At 43.3% G+C, this 25,862-nt stretch overlaps 1 protein-coding gene across 2 annotated transcripts in view; it reads right to left on the minus strand.

The window, feature by feature from the left end:
* Nucleotides 1-25,862, minus strand: part of MAP3K3 (mitogen-activated protein kinase kinase kinase 3) — a 58,007-nt gene that overhangs the window by 7,190 nt on the left and 24,955 nt on the right. The window contains exons 5-14 of one of the 2 annotated variants that reach the window (XM_088476731.1): nt 22,384-22,497; nt 14,813-14,930; nt 13,629-13,762; nt 13,343-13,416; nt 13,101-13,168; nt 12,925-13,017; nt 8,091-8,282; nt 7,680-7,828; nt 6,294-6,425; nt 1,768-1,897 (exon numbers count right to left, since the gene is read on the minus strand). In XM_088476731.1, the coding sequence (XP_088332857.1) occupies nt 1,768-1,897; nt 6,294-6,425; nt 7,680-7,828; nt 8,091-8,282; nt 12,925-13,017; nt 13,101-13,168; nt 13,343-13,416; nt 13,629-13,762; nt 14,813-14,930; nt 22,384-22,497 (1,204 nt within the window). The remainder of the gene's footprint in view (nt 1-1,767; nt 1,898-6,293; nt 6,426-7,679; nt 7,829-8,090; nt 8,283-12,924; nt 13,018-13,100; nt 13,169-13,342; nt 13,417-13,628; nt 13,763-14,812; nt 14,931-22,383; nt 22,498-25,862) is intronic. The other variant, XM_088476732.1, reaches the window with a different exon arrangement.

The raw sequence follows: 25,862 nt of genomic DNA on the forward strand, positions 1-25,862 counted from the left end.
TGGGGGCAACTACAAGGGGCCTCACTACTGGGGGCAACTACAAGGGGCCTCACTACTGGGGGCAACTACAAGGGGCCTCACTACTGGATGTACTGCATAGGGGGACCATTACTGGGGAGCACTACATAGGCGGACCACTACTGGGGGCATTATATAAAAGGAACTGCACAAGGGGGGCGGCGGCAGCAGAGGCTGGCATAGGTGCTGGGGAGTGGTACATTTTAGTTTGTGGGGGGGGGCACCAACATTTATCTTGCCTCCGGGCACCTGGGATGAAGTTACGCCACTGGAACAGTGGTTTTCAAACCTCGGTCCTCAGGACCCCAAACAGGTCCCGTCTCCTGGTAGGTGCACAGGTGTATGCATTGCGCACTGACACATTTTAAAAAATCCACAGGTGAAGCTAATTATTTCACTTGTGATTCTGTGAGGAGACCTGGAAAACATGCACTGTTTGGGGTCCTGAGGACCGAGTTTGAGAACCTGTGCTGTAGAGCATTTGTCCAGGAAGGTTTAGGTGTATGAAACTTGCCTGTATGACAAAAGGGAGCCAAGCAGTGACTATTTTAATGAAGCAAGTCAATGAAAAATAAAATCGGATGTCTCAGCGCTTCCATGGCTTACGCTGCCAAAAACCGTTAAAGATATAACACAATGATGGACTTTATTTTATACCATGTAGAGATTGATATGTATTATCTGGTTTCTCCAGAAAAATGTATGTAATCCCTGTTTACTGGTTCAAAATGTAAGTTTTTCCCTTTTTTTTTTTTTTTTACCAGTCCCATTTCATTTATGTGAAAAACGATTCTTTAACTTCAAATGAGTCCAATTCCTGGTAAGAGCCTGATTTGGCATGACAATAAATAAAGCACTGATCTACTGTAAGTGAAGACTGCTTTTCTCATGGATAACTTTACGTGGCCCTTTTGTGTGTCAAGTCAAAACTAAATCTTTTCGTGTGGACTTCAGGAGGAAAAATGACTAATGTCAGCTACAGGGCAAACTTATAAGACCTTGGTTAAAAAGAACACTATCGCCATAAATTCAAAATTGCTTCCATGAGAAGATGGGGCGGGTCGCTAGTCATTTATATAATGATCCAATGATAATCCATTACAGGGCTCCTATATGTCCCTGCGAAGTGTACCAATTGCTTATACAGCGGAGGCATCCATTTTGTGGGCTGATCCAATATTCCTAACAATGCAGCCTGTTGATAGGAACAAGTGCTATCATTGAGGAAGGAAGGGATCTGAAAGCACGTGGGTAAGCCAAAGGTACATTTTTATTCCTATGTGGTTTATTAGATCTAGTAGGATTAAAAAATGTAAGGCATCCTTCTAATGCACAGTAACTTTGTAAAGCACTGCATTATACTTCGGGCCAATTTTTCTAGTACACACAATGTACACACAATACAAACTCAATTATTGTTCATTATTAAAATGATTGATAGACAACAGAAGTTGATTTATTTACGGGACATCAAAGACAAAGTGGAATTTACAATCAGAAGCCCATAAGGATATATAAAGATGCCCATACAATTCTCTACCAATTATAGATACAGCTACCGACATACTGTAGTAAGAATAATGTAGATCCCAAAAAAGATCTCTCAGATACAAATTGGAAGGCTGGTAAATCTGAGTATGTATGTGATTATGGTCCCATACATGCCAATGGTGCACTATGTATAGGAAGTTTAAATACGCAGAAAGTATTACATTTTATGATTGAGTAAACAAATGAATAGGTAAATACCCTTTATGTCCCTGTGTACAATCATGTTGCTGTGGAGGTAAGAGACTCCCTCCAGGATCTGCCGGGTGTATCTGCGAGTAACGTTTTCCGTCAGCGCCCCGTAAGCTTTCAGCTGATCTTTCACTGATCCCTGAGAAACGACAGATACTGTAAGTGAATCAGTTACAGACCTTTTCATTAAAGCACTTGAACATAAATGGGGACATTGTATCACTGAGGTATAGAGTCAGAGGCAGGAGTTTGAACACTTTAAATTTACCAGTAAGACATCCTCCTCCTCTCTCTATCCCTTGCCTGGGAAGCTCCGTTTTTTGCAGTGTTCCCGAGCTGGGTGCTTGTTTTATAGTAATACATAGTAGCCATCCTTATTTTTCATTACCAGTTTATTCTCTTACTAGCTACTAACCCCTTCTGTCTCTCTTCAGCGCTCCTCCATCCTTTCTTCCCTCTCCCCTCTTACTCCATCACTCTCTTCCATATCTCTCTGTCCTCCCTCTATTGGTGCATACACACGGTCAGATTTTTCCTTCAGATATGAACGATAACGATTTAAAAATCGTTCAGTCGTTCATATCTGAAGGAAAATCTGACATATCTGACATGCCTGAACGATGGACGATCAACGATGCGCGTTCCCGTTTGTCAGATAACGATATCTGACATCTGATGTGTTTGCAGTCAGACTTGGACGATTCCATTCATTTTAATGCAGTCAAAAATCGTTCAAATCGTTCAAAACTTTGGTAAAATCGTTCATCTGACAAATCTGACAAGTCTGACAAATCTGACCGTGTGTATGCTCCATATTTCTTTTTATTCCTCTGCCATTCTTCCCCTCTTTTTCTCCCTTTCCTTATCTCAATCTTTTGACCAAACTCAGTCTTGCTCTTTTGCCTCCTCTTGCTCTCCTGCCCCTCTGTGACTGAATTTGCATGCACACAATGCAGGCATAGCTCATGCACTTAGCTTGATTGATTAGGTTCCCAGGGTGGGCATACCCCCTGTGGTAGTGTGTGTTAGAGGCCTGCGAGCCCTGAATGAGTGTATCCTCTGACTATTAGAGAGAACTATACTTCTGTACTTCTAAAGAATCTCTGTATGCTGTGGAGTAAAGACATCTTTTGAGCAATAAACATCTAGGGCTAGATTTACGAAGCAGCTGCATTTGCAAGCTAAAAAAGAAACAATTGTAGCGCTAGTAGAACAAATAAACATACAATTTATTGACAAAATACACAATGATTAAAAACAGTCAATATGTACATATTGACTGTTTTTAATCATTGTGTATTTTGTCAATAAATTGTATGTTTATTTGTTCTACTAGTGCTACAATTGTTTCTTTTTTACCTTATGCTCCTTTTTGTGGGTTGCAGTTCCCACATCTTGTAGCAGCTTCTGTAGACCAAATTGTTCTCAGGGTGAGTAGCATTGCGCACCATCCCCCTCCATTTTTCTTGCATTTGCAAGCTGCCACTGAAAGCAGAACTCACATTCAGTTTACAGCATGCCAGGCTCTACGCTGAATGTGAGTGCCACCAGAATAGCACAAAATGCTACTCCGTTCTCTGGCTGTTCTGGATTGAGCCCAGTGTCTCCAAGCTGAAACCCTCTGCCATCTACTCAGTGCAGACTGATTCACAGTGAGAGACAAATGGGAATTAGCCAACACTACCCAGGAGGTGTTTTAGCAGCATGTCCACACACCTGTGGAACAGACAGGTCCTGGTGCAGGAGCCTGGTGGTAGAATAACCTAAAGGTTGGATGACCTACATTTCCTGGTGTAAAGCAAAGGGGGTTTCTTACCTCTTCTGTTCTGATCAACCCGATACTACTGACCCTGCAGGAGGGTCTGGAAAGAGTTTCAAAACTCAGCACCTAAAAAGTCAGGTGTCAGCCATCTTGGTTTTCTATCAGAGAAAACTGGCTCTTCTCGTGTGTACAGACCTATTTTCATGGAGTCATACATGTGCAGCCCTCCATATATCCCGTCAATAGCTCATTTGGAGTCTTTATCTTAGCTATGACTTGGCTCTTTTTTGTAGGTCTCATTTTCCACGAGGAAATGGCAGTTCTTAGAACCAAACATATTCAACAAAGGTGGTTTCCTAGATCCATCTTAATTAGGACATTGTGATCATGGCTTTAGAACAGTTTAAGTCTCTGGAGGAAGAAGACTCTTTTCACTCTCTGGAAATCGTTAGTTCATTAAGAACAAAAGAACTGTGCTGGACAGATGACCTGTTGATGGTCTACAATGTCTTTAAGAGAGGCTGGACAGCTTCTAAACAGACCATTTAGTGGGGCCTTTACGACGGTGTGACATGAGGCCTCAGCTGAGCTGCTGCGCTGAATGACCTGATATTCGCTGTACAGCTTCACAAAATACTACAGATTTCATAACTATGAATCCATGTATACCAGTTTTGGATGTAAGGTGTTGCGTATCGCAACTTTTCAGCAGGTCTGGGACATCCACAGAGTTCCTCATTGTATTTGGTTGTGGGAGGAGCCTGAGCTTTGTGCAGAGAATGTAAAGGGCCCAAGCCCCTGCACATACCAGTGTTCCAGTGTCCACACTGGATTCAGAGAAAATAATTTTTTATACTGAATTTATTTCTACAATTGCCAGTAGGACCTCCATACTGTCAAGCCTCAGGTTAATATCTCTCTGTGATGCAGCAGCTTAGCTATGAATGCACCTGGTAGGGCCCTTAGTGGAAGAACCCAAGAGAGAAGGCATTCTGTCCACACCACATAAGAACATCTTGGCCATAGGAGGCCCCCAGCAGCTCCACTTAACAAATCTGAGGCTGTATGCCCTCTTTCCACATGGGCAACACAACAAAAAAGACAGCACACCAACAGAGGAGCCCCAACATCGGACAGCATCTGCTTCACTGCAACCAACTGAGTTTTCAAATGACTGATCTTAGATGTCATAGGTGGTTTGTACTCTTTCCCAAGTAGACATGTGGGCTTCAACCTGCTCCATATTCTCCCCATCGTTTGCAAATCATAACTCAGGAGCACCAGATTTGCCAGCTTTGGTGTGAACCGGCTGAGATACAACAGCGCCAACAGATCTGAGGTCACCAGCAAGCTCTCTCTGATGGGTGAGCAAAGTTAGTGCCCCAACCAGACCATAAACAGGTTGTGAATTACCTAGGCAGGATGTATATAAGCATTACTGAGTTGGAGAGCAAGCAAATTAACGTTTTACTACTTGTCTGTCCTGGCCACACACCACTACTAATTCAGAATAGAATTTAATGCAAGTACAAAAAACACATTTTCAACAACAATCTTTATAAACACCAATCTGCAGTGGTAATTAGGGCCAGATTCTGATGTGGCCGGTATTGCACAGCTGCAGGAAAGCGGCAGTGCAATACCATACAACTAAAATGCAAATACAGCAGGAGGTGTCTGTAGGAATACGATGCCTCCTGCATGCATCTGCGATCCGAGTGCTGCGTCCAAAGACAGAGCGTCGGATCACCATTGCGACCACCGTAGTTTACTGGCCAGTTGCTATAGCCAGATCAAGCAAGTCTGCGTCCAACGACCCTAGGCTTGGCACACATACAAAACAGGGGAGACATGCATCCATTTTGTACAACGGTCTTGGTCTCCACCCCCCAAATGCAGAACAGGTCTGAACGATCTGTAGGACCCGTTCTGCACATGCGCAGATCCCAAAACATCGGAGGTACATAAACCATCACGTTTGCATACAAACATGAATCAGGTCCTTAATTCCTGCATCGGCCATTGTAACATATCTTTTCCTGGTATCTGTATTCCATGTGAAAAGAGTTTATAGATCCCATCACCCTTTAGTTTGCCACTAGCTATGATAGGACATATGAGAGGAAAGCAACAAAAAAAGGCATCCTGGTAGTGCTGCTCTGTATAGCATATACGCTTCAAAGAAATGGCTTTCACTGTAAAAATTGTATGTTTCTATTTAAGCATAGGGGGCACAAACACTGTGGGGGTTTCCAAACACTTAGAACATGAGAAGAAGGAGGAGGAGGAGGAGTGGCAATCACATATTATTAACCGCAGGACCTCCTTGTCAAACGCAGGTGCACAGGTCTGTTTACTCTCCTCTCAGAATAGGTAGAAAGGAAATGCACACCCACTAACTGCACAACAGACTGGACCCATTCACCCCTCAGGCATTATGTGAAGAACTTTAGCTCTTGTGGGAGCCAACTGTGCTGCCAGAAAGTCGCCAGTAGCACAGCGAGAGCAAGGTATATGGCACGTTACAGAATCACTAAGATTTGGGGCCTGGCAACGCTCATCTTACAATATGGAATCTTGAAAATCAGACATGCTCTTATAAGGGTGGAGACTTAACTTCTTCATTGCTGAAAAAAAAGGTTCATTCACTGTTTTGGTGGTAATAATAAGAAAAGAAAATCTCTTTAACTCATTCATCCTGTATATTATTATTCCCAGGCATTTGGACAACACCTCATTCCCAACAAATAGCCTGTTTGCATGTTCCACTCACCCCTGGCATATACTCCATGAAAATGGTCAACGTCCTCTCCCCTTTGTCACGTAAACAGCCATAATACTGCACTATTCTCTCATGATGCAGATTCTTTAGCAGCTGGATTTCACACTCCAGAGCACTAACCTCCTGCAGAGGAAGCCAAAAGAACACCATCAACAAAAACCATCAACACTTACAGAGAACAATGTGTATGCTGGTAAGAAAGTGGACCAGGGTCAGACTGGCCAACCGGTGTACAGGGGAAACCCCACTGCCTGAGGTCCCCTTCCCCTCCTCTAGGGGTCAGTAACTTAGTGGAGCAGCATCATGGATGAACGATGAACTAGGGTGCTTAGTTTTTTTCTATGGAAACTACAGAAAGATTAGCACTCCTGAGAATCAAAGTGGGTGGTCCTGACACCCCGTCCCCTCCTTTAGTAAAAGGGTCTTGTTCTTTGCATGATCTCCATAATGGTGGGTCAAGTCCACCTCTGGTGGCTGGCCACACCCATTAAGCTTGGGTCCCTATTATCACTGCATTCCCTGGTGGGCCCTGCATGCCCCAGTCCAACATTGCATTGGACACACGTACACACGGGCATGACATATAGTGTTACTGATTTATACAGTCTAACAGCAAACACTGACTTAACTCTTTCCTGAAAACATTTTATCTGCAAAGCTGGCGATAAGCAAAGTAAACACTTGTAATGGCAGCATATTGCTACTGCAACATCACTAATATGTAGTAAAATAAGCAATGTTGCTTTCCTGTAATTATCCTGGATTTGGTTATCCAACAATATTTATGAAATAGTCAAGCTTGGATACTCAAACTGTTCAAATAAAGATTGGTGACAATTTAATCAATTAATCAGTTTTTGGTTTATAAATGTTGTTAAAAATGTTATGCCAATCAACTTATTTAGCCAAAAACAAAAAAATTATTTAAAGTGTTAAATTAATTTAGGAGAACAGGGGAGCTAATTTCTTATCTGACAACAACACATAAAAGATTAGCATAAACCAGCAAAGAGAACTTTAAGAAAATAGAGACGCCTTTCTGCTGGCTGAGCAGTTTAATGCTGGGTACACACTAGAGGATAGGACGACATATCGGGCACATCGTCCACTGTGTACAATCAATCGCCCGATGAACCTGCATGCAGGTCCGACGGGCAACATAGTCAGCGGGGGCCATGCTGCCAAATGCAGAATGGCCTCCGCTGTCGCTCCCGGCATTGGTAAGGGTGTACGCAGTTGCCAATGCCAGGACCCCCTGCTGGGTCCTGCCGTACAATAGGTCAGCTGGGTCCACATTGTTAAATGTATACCCAGTTTTGGAGACATGGAGGAGGAAAACTTTAAGGCAAAGTGGAGGAAGAACAGAGCTGTAATGACCTTGCTTGTTTCTGGACTATCTGGATCAAACTGGACCTGTTTTGCTGCTAGTTCACGTCCTATATCCACATCATAGCACAAGTACACACGGCCAAAGGCTCCTTGACCCAGGAGTTTCCCTCGTCGCCAGTTTATGGGAGCACTTGGAGCTGGAAAAAAGTAGAAAGCTTGTGAGCAGGGCATTCTTACCACTTTGCCTGTGTGGTATTTACCATCCTCATTTTATTACGGTTTGGTAACAAGTGCAACAATATATGTTGGTGCTGTATGAACATTAATAAATAAGTGCTGTTCAGAGTGTGCACGAGAAATGAAGACCTCAGGGATATGTTATCAGATATAGTAGCATGCAATATGGAAATTAAGTGTATTCTCTCTGACAGAATACTAGCTTAAGGCCTGGTTTCTTACACTTGGTGGAAACGTTCCTCTCTGGTACACTCAGAGTGTTCTCACTGTCTGCACTCCGCAGTCTGTTGCGAGTTTCTAAATATTGTACAGAAAGGCCCAGATTCTCCCCGTTGGTGCTTAAGGAACGACTAGATGGTACAAGTGTGAAGAGATTCCCTTGAGGATGTCTGATCCGTGGGAATGTTCGGCGCCCTAGTAACAGAGAAAAATAATATTTTAATGCCATAATATTCAAAGAAGTTAATGTAAAAAAAAAAAAGTTGGATGTTAAAACAAACCGCTGGTAATCCTTCTGAGAGGATGCTAAATACACATAGACTTTTGTCAAACTTCAATGTAGTGAGAGGTACAGTGATAGAATGTTTTGGGGGTTTTATAGTTCCACCACTCAGACCACATACATACAATAATTATTTATTATATATATATATATATATATATATATATATATATATATATATATATATATATAGAGAGAGAGAGAGAGAGATAGAGATTATATATATATATATATATATATATATATATATATATATTACACACACACACACTTACATACATACATACACACACAGCAGTGCCAGAAATCATGGAATAGTATGGAGATAATATGACATCTCGTGAGTCAGTTTGAACACCGGCTAGGCTGCTCATGGCAAGGCAACCTGAATTATTGGAGTTTGATTGGGGCATGATAGTGGGTGCCCAACGGATGGGGACATTCCATTTTCAAAGTTGTGTGGACATTCAACAATATAACCATTAAAAGCTACCCATCTCCAGGCTAAACTCGTACCAGATAATATAATAAACTGCACATCACCACATCATCGCTGAACCTCTATGATTACTCTTCACAATCTTCCCCTTCGTTGTTATGCTGTACTCTTCCAGAATTATGGAATTACCGTGGACGCGAGTAACTGGTCGTAAGGAAAGCCCGGGATTCAAGCTATTATGGCAGCATATGGAACGTGCACAATGTAGCCAGGACAATGAGCAGGGTCATGGACAGCGCTTACAGTGTCACCAACGCATTTAGTCAGAGGGCTGGCTTTGGTGACATCTCTCCTACACTAATGAACGGTTGATAACCAATGACAAATCTCCTATTCTAACTAGTCAGCTGCTATTACAAGATCTGTCAGTACTCCAGCAATAAAAACACAGCGCATGCTTCAATGTTTTTAAATTGGCTAAACAGCTATTTAAAATTATATCGGAGTATGTAATAATATATAATATTGCGAGACCAAATAAATTTATCACAACCAATATATTTATCCTGCAACATTGCAACAAATATACAGTATTGCTATAATAAAAGCCTTAACTATAAACCATGAGATTTGTACCACATCTTCTACTACAATACATAACAGCCAATTACAAAATAAGAATAAGTAAACTACACTACTACTATCCAAATGTCATTTATAACATTTTTATATATGTAAGAATTATAAATGTAATTGTAGATAGTAGCCTACATAAAAAGAATAGTGGCACAGAGTTAGATCATCGGTCCTTATAGAGTGTGTGGGTGTGTTTATTTATAATATATTATATATATATATATATATATATATATATATATATATATACACATATATATATATATATATATATACACACACACATACATATACCTCTCTCTCGCTAGATATATATTTATTAGAGCACAATATCACTCCCTTCCCACACACATTTTATTTATATATATATATATAAAAAACTGTGTGTGGGAAGTGAGCGATATTGTGCGCATATATATATATATATATTACATATACACACACACACACACACACACACACATACATACATACATACACACACACATATACCCCCCACCACACACACAGACTACAACAATTGTGCAATAACAGAAATAATCTGATCAGGTTTTCTTCTTGTAAAGTGTCACAAGTAAAAGAAAGTGAACAAGTTTGTTGCAACACTATTGATGGATTAAAGTACTAAATGGACTAAGCAAAGGCTGTAGGGAGGGAGATGCAAAGAGAACGCTCGACCAGGTATAAGGAGGGATGGTGTGAAAGAGACAGAAAAGAGTACAAGAGGTGGATAAATGGTGCTGGGAGAGAGATGGCAGTACTATGGGATTACCAGGTGTGAGGGAATAGAGGTGATGGAGTAAGGAGTAATTGTAAGAGGCACAGGGAAAAGAAGTAGCTGAAAGTATATCTGATGAAAACAAAGAAGGGGAAGAGATTAGATGATAGCCCTCATGGGAATGGTTGGGTAACATGTAAGATGGTAGTTGGCCAGGAAGTTGAAGGAACATGAATGGAAGGCACAAATCGTGTAAAATGCAGAAAGCTGAAGTGGAGTGAGCGGAAAGCTTAATGGTAACTAGAGAATACAGTATATGCACAAGAGAGAAATGGGGGTGCATGCTGAAAGGAATACAGAAGAGGAGAGTCCAGTAAAGATAAATGGAGGGTAGGTAGAGGAGTCACTGGAAGGCTGGGTCGGAGTAGTATTGACAGGAAGCCAGGTGAATAATCAGTCCTTGGAATGTTGTACAAAGATGAGCAGGGGGGATTGTGGAGTCAAGGAGCATAGGCAAATCCGGTAACTGAAGGGTTCATGCTGAATAAGTAGAATATGCAGGAGGGTAATATGTTGGAGGGGAAAGCTGGTTTTGTGGTGAGGTCAAGGCAGAGGAATAGCCTAATGGTGCATATACACGGTCAGATTTTTCTTCAGATCTGAACGATAACGATTTTAAAAATCGTTCATATCTGAAAGAAAAATCTGAAATGTGGGCAACAATGAACAATGCGCGTTCCCGTTTCTCAGATAACGATATCTGACATCTGATGTGTTTGCAGTCAGATTTGCTCGATTTCATTAATTTTAATACAGGCTGAAATCGTTCATCTGACATATCTGACCTTGTGTATGCACCATTAGTGTGGTGAAGGCGCAGCACCATGTTCGTGACCAGGAAATTAGGCCCCAATATGGCGCTAAGAGGTACAGAGCTTTAGCATTGTGAGAAGATGGCTTGGTGGGACTGGTATATTAGACCAGTCATTCACTGGGTAGCTGCTAGAGTTGCAGGATCCCCCTCCCATTCTCTGTCTTCCATCATACCCCTGTTCTCTCTTACATGACCCACCAGTTCCCTCTCTCCACCCCCCCTCTCCCATCTCTCTTCCACCAATTTCCCCACACGTTTTTCTCTCTCTCACCCTCCCCTTGTTGTGATTATATATTAGGCAACATGAAACCCTGTAAATTAACTGTACAATACATTGCGCTTTGTTTTATTTCCAGCATGGTGACCAGTGAATGAGCCTGTGTGTGTGTGTGTGTGTGTGTGTATGTCCAACTGGTGGGGTAAATATTTGTATAAGAACATGCCATGTGAGGGGGACGCTGGCAGATTTATGTATAGCCCATTTGGACTGTCTGCAAGTGATCCACCCTCCCTGATTACTTACCTTCTAGCTTTGTGTTGTGAATGCAGCAGCAGTCAGCGCTGCTGCATAGAGCGCAGAGCGGCTCCTAAAGCCCAACGTCAGTGATCAGCGCCACGTACATGATGTGTCACGTGATGCTTATGAGGGGGACTCGGCAGCAGCTGTGTGTTCTATGTGGCAGCGCTGAGTGTGCTATTGCATTCAGAATACAGATCAGCGCTCAACCCCCATCCGGGAACAGGGTTCAATGGACACCTGCTCTTCGCAGGGTCACCCCAACCCGTGTGGGCAGGGGCAAATACAGCATATTCTGGGGGGGGGGGGGGGGGGGGGGGAGGATTACATTATATATATATATATATATATACACATACATACACACACACATACATATTATATATATATATAAAAACAATTTGTATAATTTTTTTATTTATTCATGCACGTGTATTAAACACACACATAAAACAAAATAAAATAAATATATATATATATATATATATATAAGTATATATAATACACACATACAGTATACACATACACTGACACACACACATATACAGTATACACACACACATACACACTAACAGTTTACACACAAACACACACATATGCAGTATACACACAAACACATACATACACACTAACATACACACAGCAGTATACACAAATACATATATACACACATTAACACATACATACACACAATTAAACAGCACACATATACAGTATACACACACAAACAGCAGTATACACACACATTAACACATATATCCACACACAATAGGTGGGGCATGTCACATTGGCTCCGCCCCCTCCGGACATGTTAGCAGGGGGGAATTGGTCCGTCGGGTGGTGGTGGGGGGGGGGGTTCTAGCTTCTCAGAAACCCCCCCATGCGTGCTCTAGAGGTGGGGGCCCCTGGACGACCGCCCTTGTCTAAATGCCCCCCCCCCCCCACTGTTAATCCGGCCCAGATTGTAATAATAACTAGGACTGATTTAAGGTCTAATTGTAGTTATACAGGGAGTAGTCATTTTTAAACAGACCAGGCATTTTTTTTTATTAAATTTGTGCCATACAAACGTCACACAGGCTCTCGTGATCCTCCCTCCCCCATTCTCCCTCTCCCTGACTTCCCCACCCCTTAATCTCTCTCTTTATATACGACAAATGTATATTATTTTCTTGTGGCTGGCATTGACGTTTTTTTCTCTCTGAACTAATCCAAAACCTCAGCCTCCTCTGCAACGTTTCAACATATTTTTTCAGCTGTGCTTTCACTTTAAGCTTCGTGCACAAAATAAAAAATGCACAAACAAATTTATACAGCCAATGCCATCACTTTCAGTACTTCCCTGATGTCAGGCAAGGAATAGCACTTACCATCATTATAGTCTTTATGATGGATAGAGACATGATATCTTCGAGGGTAGGTCCCACCCTTCCCTGCTTTGTCATAGAATTGATTTTCACGATCTGAATTGAAATAAACAAAAATTACAACTTGCCAGGAGAATTGTTCATTCATGTAAATAATGTAGTACATAACTTCTTTATACCTGAGAAATCCTGCCTGTTATCTGGATAACTCCGAGCTCTTGACATCCGAGACTTCCTACATGAAGGGCTAAGAAGAAAAAAAAAAAAAAAAGATGCAAATAACTGCAGAACACATAGCAGCAGTAACACATTATGAAAAACAAGCTAGATATATGAACTTTGGTATAGATATTTGAATGCATGTCTGCCCATTTCATAACTATATATGTCTCTCTACAGCCGTTGGTCATTAAATATTTACCTGTCCTCTGATTGGTCCAGAGACTGACAGCTGCCAGATATTGAATTTTCTGTACTACTTAGTGGATCAAGCATCTATCTCAGAAAAAAAATAAATAAAAAATAGAGATGTAAAAATCAAAATCACATTTCAATTTGCCACACTGCAAAGCTAGCAGTGCATATATATATTAGCCGCAGCTAAACCTTCCATTGCTTCCAACTGGAAATGTAACCAGTCATGTAACGTTTATTTCAATTAAAAATAATGAGAGAGAAACAGACCTATAGTTTGGTTCGAGACTTACACACTGATCACTGGTCTCTGGGATGAACTCTCCTTCACTGTTGATGCTGGTATATGATCCCTGCCTAGCTATCCTTTGCTGTCTCTCAGGGACATAACCAGGAGGTGGAGAACTGCGACCAGTGTTCTGCGAACCTGATTAGTGAGATAAAAAATTATTCAATTCCTCATGAACAATTTACAACCATAAAATTACTGTCACAGACATCTGTTAAACAGACATATGGAACCTGCCACAGGATTGTAGCTTAAAGCTTAAATGTCCCCTGCAACTCTCCTGTTCGGTTGGTTCCATCATTTTGATAGACCACATAATTTTTTTATTATTCCGCTTTGTAACAGTTCAGTTTATTTTTCAGTATTTACAAAGTGGAAATAAAATTGGTAAATGTAATTTTAGCATTTTATTAGTTATTCATTTGTTGGGTTTTTTTTCATGCATTTTACCTTGCAGTGCCATATTTTCACTTATCAGCAGATTTTGGAACAAAATATTTTTGCTCATAAAATCATTCTCGCCATGCCTTTAACAGTATACTTACTAAACTTGACAGCTTTCCACCTATTAGCTAGAGCTACAGACAGGAAACCTTTATTATGGCCATGTTGTATTTATCAAAATTTTATAGGGAATCATTTCTGCCTACGGTAAATTAAGGTCATTAGAAGACACAGGAGTCCCATGACTATATAATAGTACAATACCAGAAGTTATGTATCTCGTAGGATGTAAAATTTAAATGAGGGTAATCCTTATATCCATGTTAATATTAGCTTTACTGACAATCATACATTCCATAAAAAAAAGAAAAAGAAAAGATATTCAATGTGTTACATGAAATGTGGCATCACTTCCCAAATAATATATTTTCATTCATTATAATAGAGTAACTATTTCTGATTTAGAGTTCTAGTGAATAGGTTTCATTTATTAAAACTTGCAATATAATAGAGTCCTAGTGAAGACATTAGAGGTGGTCAATTAGCATCACAATTGGTTTATTTTTTCAATCCAATATGGAGGATCATTTTTTTTATTACTGTAAGGAATACTTCTAATATATGCCTGTGAGAACACCGCCTGAGGAATAAATTTGATGTCAGATAAAATAATGAAATAGCAATGTGTAATGGAGGTAATATACAGTATATTCAAATGAATTCAAAGGATCGGTGGTTACTCACTGACAGACAGGTGTCTACTGCGGGTTTCTGCAGAATGATAAGCGGTGTTAACATCCCCCAGGGACTGAGAGGCTTTGATCCGTACTTGTTTCTGGACCCCTGAGTGGGTGGAGGATGTCTAGGAAAGAAGAAGTTTAAGTATAACTGATAGCCTAGCCCATAAGAAACAAGAGAAAATACACAACCAAGTCCTATGTATACAGTGAACCTCTATAAGGACTAAGGATAAAGTGTAGAATGTAGTGACGTCCTATAAATAAAATTGTAACGAGAATAGTAGATAACATCATAATCTATATATATGGGTCAATCCAATTAGGTGCGAATTGAGAGTTTGTTTCATGAAACTCGCAGACTTCGCACAAATGCACGTACACGAGAATTGTCTAATCCAATAAAAATGCCAATCCACGGTAACTGCAGCTGGGGTGTGCGAGTTGACTGACAAATGCGATGTGATAAAAGTGCACAGATCGTCCTGGACCCACCAAACTTGATAATTTTGTTAGCAGGACCGGCAGTTAGTTGGCATAAGGAAGACACTGAAGGTTTTTAAATGGTATCAAATGACTGATTTGTGATTTAAAAAAAAAAAAAAAAAATCCAAGCTACCTTTTTTATTTCATCTCAAACAATTTAAAAGAAAAATGCAAACAAAGAAAGAAAAAAAAAAAGTAGGAAAAAAGGTGATTTGGGGGTATTTTGAGGGCACTTTAAAAAAATGTAAAATAGTAATAAAAAATAAATACAAATATTTATAAAAATATTTTTCAGTGCCTAAACTAACAAAAAAAGTTGATAGGGGGGGGAATTTGAGGCCATTTTTGTTAAACCCCCCCAAAAGTGACATATAATTATTGGACTAATTAAGCTAATTGGATACTTACAATTGCCTAATTAGTCATTAGGGGTGGGGGGTGTCCATGGTGTTCTGCACGGTTTCCCGGCATTTTAACCTTAAAATAAAGATTATCCCTACCATCTCTCAGGGAGGTACGAATTAAAAGGGAGGTTTGAAGAAAAGGACTTAAACAGGTAAGACACAAGTCTCCTTTTTTCTTCACCTATCCATAGGGGACACAGGGACTACGCTGGGGACGTCTCAAAGCAATTCCCCTAAGGGAGGGGATGCTCCTGAGCTGCACAGAGTACCCTTTGCACAAATGCCGCATCCATGGAGGCGAAGGTTTCAAAAGCATAAAAGCGGATAAACGTATGAACCGAAGACCACATGGACGCCTTGCAAAGCTCCTCTGTAAGAGGTACAATGATGAGCTGCCCAAGAGGCACCAACCGATCTTGTGGAATGAGCAGTCACCACGACCTTGGAGTCCGCTGCCACATACGCATGGTGGATGGTGAAGCGGAGCCACTTGGCTAAGGTCTGCTTCATAGCCGGCCAGTCTCCCTTGTGGAAACCATAGATGATGAAAAGGGAATCCCACTTCCCGATATCCCTGGTACGCTGTACATAGATGCGGCATGCCCTCAACATTCAAAGAAGCCTCTACCGCCGACTCCTCCGGAGACTGAAAAACTGGGAGCACAATCTCCTGATTGAGATGGAATCTGGGAACCACCTTAGGAAGGTAGCCAAGTAGAATCCGAAGAATGGCCCAGTCCGAATGAAAGACCAGAAAAGGAGAGCGACACAACAGAGCGCTCATGCCAGACACTCTCAGAGCTGAAGCAGTAGCCAGAAGGAATATAGTTTTCCACATGAGCCAACGAAGGCCCACCGAATCCAAAGGCTCAAAGTGAGTTGCCACCGGAGGGACAAACGGTGGCTGCACATGGAAAACTCCCTGAAAGAATGTACGAACATCTGGCATTAAGTCTTTGAAAGAGAACTGAAAGGGCAGAGACCTGTACCTTTAAGGAAGACATAAGAAGACCCAAATCTAGACCAGACTGTAGAAACAAGAAAACTCGGATCTGCAATTAAAACCTCTGGAAGAATACAAGTAGTAAGGGTGCCAAATCCGATGATAAACTTTGGCCAGAGGAATGCTCAAGGGCTGAAATGCGTTGGACCACACCAAGACAAACCCCACACAGCCGGAGAGAGACACATGTAGCAGTGGTCATGTGACCAAGCACACGCAGAGAACACAGAAGAGAGAGACATCGGAGAACAGTCGCGCGGACATCTAGCAAAATCAGGTCAGGAGAAGGAGCTGGAGGGGTCGCGCGGCTGTAATGGAGTGGATACCCGGTACCCGGCTTACAGGCCCAAGCCGGACTGTCCACTCCCAAGACATAAGCAAGTCTCTGTGAGATAAAAACACTGGGGAACAGTCTTAACAAGACAAACCTCAATAGCCTGTAATACGGAACAGAGCTTTGGCCGGAGCCCCCCGCAATACCCTCGCTTACCGCTCCATGCCACCCAGGCTTCACCAACCTGAACACTCATTCTAGTGTACAGACTACCTATAATACAAGTGTGACACCGCTTACACATCTTCTAACTGCTACAAAGTGATACATTCCCCCGGCTGTTGGATATTATAAAAAGCCAAAACGCACTTATTGCAACACCTGTCATCATTTTCAAATACTTAAAGAGATTCAGCATTAGAGGGACTGTAGTATAAGCAACACCAGTAACTAAGAGGAGCTAATGTTGAGCACCTCAACTGTATCAGGATACACCGAGAACAATTATTTGGAAACCTTGTGTATGATGTGGCTCATGTGTTCTTCATATTAATGTATCGATTATAGACATTTCATTTCTGGCATAAGGTGTTATATGCCAACGTTGGTCAATTGACCTTAATTTTCATTTATTCTTTAATTGTTATACACATGAAACAATGTGAAATGAACAAGTAAAAGTACCCTTTTCCTTTTAGAAATTTAGTCTTGACCTTCATTCTCACTGGTATCTCTATACTACGTGTATATTCTCAGACATATAAGAAGGCTATACCATCATTTTAATACCATTACAAATACACAGATATAGGTGTAAGCGCAGTAATAAATTATTTTGTTCTTGAATAAACTTTGGCGGAAGAAGATTTCCGTGCATTCAACGTGGTGCGAATGACTGACCACGAAAAACCTTTAGCTTTCAAGACGGATGTCTCAATAACCAACCCATCAAAGCGAGGAGAGTCAGATCCGGGTGGCAGCACAGGCCCCGAGACAGAAGATATGGCCAGGCGTCGATGGAGAGGCTTAGACGATCTGCATACAAAGCCCTCCGCGGCTAATCAGGAGTTACCAGAATCACGGTGTCGCCTTCCAACTTGAACTTGCGGAGAACCCTTGACAGCAGCGAGATCGGAGGGAAAATGTACATGAGACTGAAGGTCTGCGCAACCGCCAACGCATCCACCAGAAGAGCCCCCAGGTCTCTGGTGCGAGATCCGTACTTTGGTGCCTTGTGGTTGTACAGAGACACCATCAGATCGACTTCCGGCAGACCCCAACAATGAACTAGAAGCTGAAAGACATCCGGATGAAGGGCTCATTCGCCGGAGTGGATGTCTTGGCGGACTTAGAAAGTCCACTTTCCAATTTTGGACCCTCGGAATGAAAACTGCAGGTACATGAAGCTCCGCCCAACCGAGTATGCGACTGACCTCTTTCATGGCGCCGCGATACTGCCGCCCTGATGGTTGATGTAAGTGACGGCAATCGCGTTGTCCAATTGGACTTGGACTGGGCGATGCTGAGAAGAATTGCTGAGCCTTACAAAGAGCCCTGAAGACAGCTCAAAGTTCCAGGACATTGATCGGGAGACAGCGCTTCTGAGCCGTCAATCGACCATGGAAAGAGTGCTGGCAGATCACAGCTCCCCACCCACGAAGACTGGCATTCGTGGTGAAAAGAACCCAAGTCCAGAATCCAGAAGGGGCGACACTTGTCCAAGTGGGAGCTCTGGAGCCACCACGCAAGATAGTACTACTGTCTGCAGTTTGATCTGGAGATGGGATCCATTCCAACGATTCAGAATCTCCGCCTGGAGAGGCCGGGAGTGAAACTGGGCGTACTCCACCATGTCGAAAGTGGAGACCAGAGATCCCAGGATTCGCATGCAGGTGTGAATTGGCACCCGACGATGAAGTAAGAACCCTCGAATCCTGTCCTACAGATCCTGAATCTTGTCCACCGGGATTAACACTCTCTGAACCTGTGAATCCAACATTGCCCCCATGTGGAGCATCTCCTGGGCCGGAGTCCAGGAGGACTTCTTCCAATTGGTGACCCACTCCTGCGACTGTAGAAGATCTATTGTGAGGCGAATAAAAAGATTGTCCAGGTAAGGGAGAATTCTGATAACCTTACGCTGTAAGTGAGCTGCCATGACCGCCATAACCTTCGTGAACACACGAGGAGCTGTGGAAAAAACAAAGGGCAAAGCCCGAAACTGGTAGTGCTCCTCCTTGACTGCAAACCGGAGGAAGCGCTGGTGACTCGGATAGGCACATGTAAATATGCATCCTGGATATCTAAGGAGGCCATGAAATCTCCCGGTTCAAAGGCCAAAATGATGGCGTGCGAAGACTCCATACGGAATTTGGGGACCCGCAAATACTAGTTGAGGGATTTGAAGTTGAGAATTGGGCAGAAGGAGCCATTCAGCTTCTGAACTAAGAAGAGGTTGGCGTAGAAGAGATCGGATGCTAGTAGAGAGCGAATTGACTCCAGCAGTGCTTTTGCCTTTACCGGAAACTGTGGTGAAAAACCGTGCCGGTGGACGCCTCCTGAAAGTCGGAGCGTAGCCATGCGAGACTACGCCGCGAACCCAGGCGTCAGACATAGTAGAAAAGCAGAAGCCGGCCTCCCACACTGGGGTACCCCAGGGAGAGGCCGGTCCAGTCAATTCGTAGGCTTGTTTGGCAGCCGGGCGTCTGGCAGGCCAGTACTGTTTGCTTCTGGGTTTAGTGGTCTTAGAGGAAGAATTCTTGGACCTAGAAAAAGACTGCCCCTTGGCCTTCCTTTGCGGGCGAAAGGAGGATGTTCTCGCATTAGGGGCTGCCACCAAAGGAAGACATGCTGACTTGGAAGCCGCCACCATGGCAACTATTTTATCAATTCTGGTCCAAATAGAACGTCAAGGAAGGGCTTCAATGGCCTTCTTAGAGTCCAAGTCAGCTCGCCAGGAGCACAGCCAGAAGGTCCTTCTGGCCGACACAGAAGAAGTCACCACCTTGGCAGTTAAGATGCCGGTCTCAAGAGCCCCTTCATCCAGATCGGAAGCAGTCTGCTTGATCTGCGCCACCAGAGGTAGTAGCTGGTCGCCATGGGCCTCTGGCATAAGGCCCTCCTCCAGGGCATTTCGTCCAAGCGCTAATCGCCTTAGCCACCCATGCAGAAGCCATGGACAGACGTGCGATAGCGCCTGCATGTGTATAAATTATTTTCCAACTTCCTGTTCGTCGGATCCTTGAGGGAAGCTGTATTGGAAATAGGAAGGGTAAAACTATTGAGGAGACGGGCAATGTGCGCATCAACAGGAGGAGACTCCCATGTGCTATGCTCCCCAGCAGGGAGTGGGTAAAAGGACACAATGAGCCTGGAGACCTGAAACCGCCTATTAGGAGCGGTCCAAGCCTCCACTACAATTTCCTCAAGTTGTTCAGATTTAGGAAACTCCACTGAGACCTTTTTCAGACGTTTGAAAACCGGCACCTTGGGTAGGAGCCGGTTGCTCGTCTTCAATAGAAAGGACCGATCTGACTGCCCTAACTAAGGAAACAACAGCTACTTGATGGAGAGGCACCTCCTGAACAGACGAGGTCTCATTATCATAGGCACCGGAAGAACACTCATCTTTGTCCGAGGAGAGTTCCGAATCAGAAACTTCAACCGTTTGGGGGTCAGAGCTCTCACGCCTGGACGATCTGCATCCGTAAGTCCCTGTCCAGCATTTGCTGAAAGGAGGCAGACACCTGTGCTAAGCCCTGTACTGACTGTTATAAGGTGTTAATCCATGGGGGTTCCAGCACAGCTGCAAATGAGGCTGCATAATAGGGGCAGCTTGAACCTCCAAAGTAGGAAGTACAGGCACATGTCGTTCCTGGTTGGAAGCAGGAGATGTGACGTTTCACTGCGTGTCTGAGTAACACTGGATACATATACATCCTGGAGCGCATCTTGTGGGGAAAGAGCAGCAGAACAGTTTCTACATGTACGCAGCAAAGGAGCCTCTTTCTTCTTGGGCGCTTTGTTCTTGGAAGACAGGTTACTGTGTTCCAAGGAAAGTCCCACACGCCAGGTTATATAACAGGGGTGTACAATAGGGAACAGTGCACTAAATGTAGGGGCCGCACAAATTTAATAATGGGCAGGGCAACAGAGGAGGAGTTAACCCCTTGCACAGCTATAGAAAGAAAGATAATAGTGTGAAAAATGAGAACAAGCACACAGTCGCATTCAATGCAAAAATAGGCAAATAATGCTCAACAAACCAACCCTAGTCAGCTGGATGGAGCTGACCTGAGGGGAGACGGGAGCCAAACCTCTCTGGAGATTAACTGTAGCCAGCAGCTGTGTAAAATGGCTGCTCAGCGTCTGCCTGAAGGAGAAGAGAAGAGGAGTAAGCCCATGGCGGGAAGCCTCAGTGAGGGAACACACCGAGGGCCAGGGTTAACGGGGAGAGCCTAACACGGATCCCCAGGGCAATGGCCGCCTATAGATCCCGGCTACGCTCACTTACAATGTGGTGATGGCCACTGAGCTCTGCAGTCCCCGCTGCCTTCAAGTGCACTGCTGGTCTAGCGGGGTTGCGGGCGACCCGGCCTCCTGCGTCATCTGCACCGGTGGCGACAGCCGCGCTGATGTAGCAGGGAGACGACCTTGCGCTGCCCCCGGCTGCAGTCCTCAGTGTACTGCGAGGACCTGGCTGAGGTCGCTGACCCAGTCCTATAAGACGCCCGGCTCTGCCTGCTCAGTAAAATAAAATACAAAATAAATAAAAAAATAAATATGAGGGTGCATTAGCAGCCCCACTATATAGGTGCGGGGTATAGGGGAGGAGAAGCCTGAGCTGCACATCTCTGAAGAAATTAACTGTTTGGTGCCCAGACTCCACCTGCCACCCTATACCCCCAGCGTAGTCCGTGTGTCCCCCCTATGCAGGGCCGTAGCTAGGGTAGTGTGGCCGGTGCCATCGCACAGGGCACCACAGATCAGGGGGCACTGTTTGGGCCTGTCAAATTTCTGTTTATTATCATTCTCACTTGTAGCTTCCTCTTATTTCATCCCCAGCATCTCCTGGCCTCTCCTATCTCTTCCCTAGCCCTTCCCCATGAGGCCATGGCCCTTTTCTGGGTGCATTATGTCCCTTTGAAAAATGAGGGGGGCGCCAATGCTCTTTCTGGCACAGGGCACCAAAAAGTCTAGTTATGGCTCTGCCCCTATGGATAGGTGAAGAAAATGTGAGTTTACTCTGACTGCATCAATGTAAGTTGCGAATTGGATTGCAATATGAATTCACAGAGAAAATTACAACTTGCAACGCGCACCTAATTGGATTGACCCCATAGCCTAAATACTTAGTTACTATAGAATCAATGCCAGACAGGAGAAATAGTATAGAAAACAGAATATCCTACATGGTTCCTGTCATGAGAAAGAAGAAGAATCCGAAGACTTTTCATACTGGAGCTGCGATCTAAGAGATCCACGGCCTTGTCAAGGTCATCCTGACTCCTGAGGGGGATAGAAAGCTGAAAAAAGAAGAAAATCTGAATCAGCATAACATTCTCAGTTCTAGATACGTTCAGAGTTGGCAATGGAAATTTAAATATTGAGACAAAAGGTGATGCTTTAAAACACCCAATGTGAATAAACATCACATCAGTCTTGGCGTTTCCCTTTCTTCTTCTGATTTTTCAGTATTCCACCAAAATATATGTAAATAAATATATCTAACAGTGCAGTATTATATATAAAAAAAATATATATATATATTTTTTTACAAATAATAGCAAATGTAAAAGATGAAAAAAATCTGTGTACAATGTAATAATCAATGAAGAAAACAGTTAGATGACTAAAAACCAAATAAATTAAGTGTGACTACTCTTACTAGCTTGTATAAATAAAGACCGATCAGATTTTCTAGAGCCAATAGTACACAAGGAATACACCAGAGATCTCTTTAAAAGGTGCTTCTTCCATTCCAATACTTATTTCTCACATGTTGTACCAAAAAAAACTTTGTGTAGCACCATCAAAAAATCATAAATAAAATTATAAAGAGAGCAAAATAGCTTGCCTCCTACCAAATAGAAGCACAGGAAAGGCACATCACAAATAATCCCAAAATATGCCCAGGTCTTAGGGAAGGTCCGTGGTGAAACTACTCATGCAGGAACTAGATAACACAGCACCCACTCTCACAGCCAACGCGTATCAATACTTAGCGTATCATTTTCAAGGCAGTCTTGAATATTCAGATATGGATCCCTGGGGTCTGTGCAGAGTGTTTACCATAAGTGTTCCCAAGCATCCTTATTCTAGCTCAACCCCTTTTAAGACCAGCGGTGGTTTACTCCTTCATAATCAGATCTCATTAGTATGTCTTAATGGTGCAAATTTATATTTCATTCAATAATTTACAGATGTTATGCGATGATTAAAGAAAAATGCAAAAAAAATGTATCCTGAAATGTAGGTCTAATTCTCCAGAATATAGCAATACAAAATGTGTACTTTAAATAATAGTACACCTGTGTAACTTATTACAAACAGAACCATTGGCAGTGTGGGTTGGTCCCATCCACCACTCCACAACGCTAAAATGGCTGCCCCAGCAGGCTGCAGTGGGAAATGGGTCTAAAATGTATAAAATGTTTAATGATGCGACCGTGTCAGAAGTGTCTGCTGCTGAAAGCTAATCTTCCAACAGCTGCGGGGCTCAGGCACCCGGCTGGCCCATCTGTTGTCGTGGCAACCTCTCCTCAGCCCCTCCTGCTGGTCAGGCTTCAAAAGGGTCTTCCTGCAGCCCAAGCTCAGGGAAGCTGCGGCTTCCCTTCTCGCCCCACAGTGTGTGTGTGTGATACTTTTTTGTTTTAACTATATAAAACTTTTTTAGAAACAATCCTCATAATGGTTGATTTTTTAAAATGATCAAATTATGTAAATGTTGGTAGTTTTATTAAAAAATCTGCATATTTGTTATTAAAATTGTACTGAATCTGAATTAAATAGCTATAATTTTACATAATCTAAACAAAAAAAATTATTGACAATTTTGGGGACATTTAAAAAAAAAAAATATTAGTCTGTCAAGTGGTTAAATGGACGGGGGTCGGAATGCCCACTGCTGTACTGTGTGCTAGAAATGAACTAAGCAGGGGCTCTATACAACTTGATTATCCAACACTGATGGCTGATACCTTTTCCCTCACCCTACCTCCTTGTAAACCCCCCTCCCTCACCCTACCTCCTTGTAAACCCCCCTCCCTCACCCTACCTCCTTGTAAACCCCCCTCCCTCACCCTACCTCCTTGTAAACCCCCCTCCCTCACCCTACCTCCTTGTAAACCCCCCTCCCTCACCCTACCTCCTTGTAAACCCCCCTCCCTCACCCTACCTCCTTGTAAACCCCCCTCCCTCACCCTACCTCCTTGTAAACCCCCCTCCCTCACCCCTACCTCCTTGTAAACCCCCCTCCCTCACCCTACCTCCTTGTAAACCCCCCTCCCTCACCCTACCTCCTTGTAAACCCCCCTCCCTCACCCTACCTCCTTGTAAACCCCCCTCCCTCACCCTACCTCCTTGTAAACCCCCCACCCTCACCCTACCTCCTTGTAAACCCCCCACCCTCACTCATTCATAACATACACTATAAAACTTAAGCAGGTCTGTCAGCTATATTGTTAGGATTTCATGCTGTTAAGATATCTATGGACCTATATTTTGCTGTTATCTGCTTGTGATCTTTATATATCTCATTCTTTGAAATTAATAAAGAAAATGTGCACAAAATAGGGTCTGCATACTCAAAAGGTGTGTACCCTCAACCTTCTATAGATTGTATTCCATCTGATTCTATTATATCTGTAGACTGTGATATTCACAGCAACTTCAATTAGAAACAATTGTCTTTTAAGGATATTTTATTAGGGTGAATAACATCTTTCTGCCTCCAAAGACGCCTGCATCTGCTTGTACCCTGTGAATAACTGATAAGCGCCAAACACTATCCATTCTCCGGCTGTCCAGAGGTTGAGCCCAGCGTCTCTGAGCTCCCCCCTGACCACTACCAAGCACATCACTGGTCCATAATAAGTGACCAGTGAGGAATTAACCACCACCAATCAGGAGGTGTTGCAGCAGCGTACCTAGAAGTAAGTGGTTCCAGGTGCTGGTGTGGGAGGAAGTTACGGTCCTACAATGCAATGGGAGGAGTCAGTATCAGGTGGTTATTGATGGTAAGACATTCCGTCTTGCCATCAATAACCAGCTGATACTGACTCCACAGGAGTGGAAAAGTAGGCCCACTCTTTATGCTCAAAAAGAGTGAGTCACCTACCCCAATCTGTAGCAGCTGGCAGAGCAATACCACCTGGTCACAGCCATCAAAAAAAGATCCAAGTGCAAAAGAATCTAATGGTGATGCCTTGTCACACATGTATTTGAATGATTTGATGATTCAGTCTTACAGGGATGTTAACATTATAGCTTACTCTGCATATAATTGTCACGACCAGGGTTTTCTCGGCATGGTGGTCGACGGGTATTACCTGTGAGGTCACTGTGGCGGGGGGCGTCTGGCGGTGGTGCTGGTGTGTGGCGAGGGGCACTGGCTGTGCGTGGTTCTACGCGGGCATGCTGTCATGTTGGGCTGGTGAGGTCTGGCAGTGCTTCCGTTCCGTTTGGCATGGGCGCCGCCATCTTGCCTCAGGCCAGGATTTGCTCGCCCAATCCTGGTTTGTCACATGCTCTCTCTGGCCAGTCACGGCTCAGCACTTGGTATTTAGGGAGGTTCAGAACCTCACTTTATTGCCAGTGCAACGTGTTTCTCAGCATAGCCGAGAGAGTTCCCTGTGCTCACCACCTGTTACCTGTGAAACGCTAACTGCCT

Source organism: Taudactylus pleione, unplaced genomic scaffold (assembly GCF_031769625.1).
Source record: "Taudactylus pleione unplaced genomic scaffold, aTauple2 ptg000192l, whole genome shotgun sequence".
NCBI lineage: Eukaryota > Metazoa > Chordata > Amphibia > Anura > Myobatrachidae > Taudactylus > Taudactylus pleione.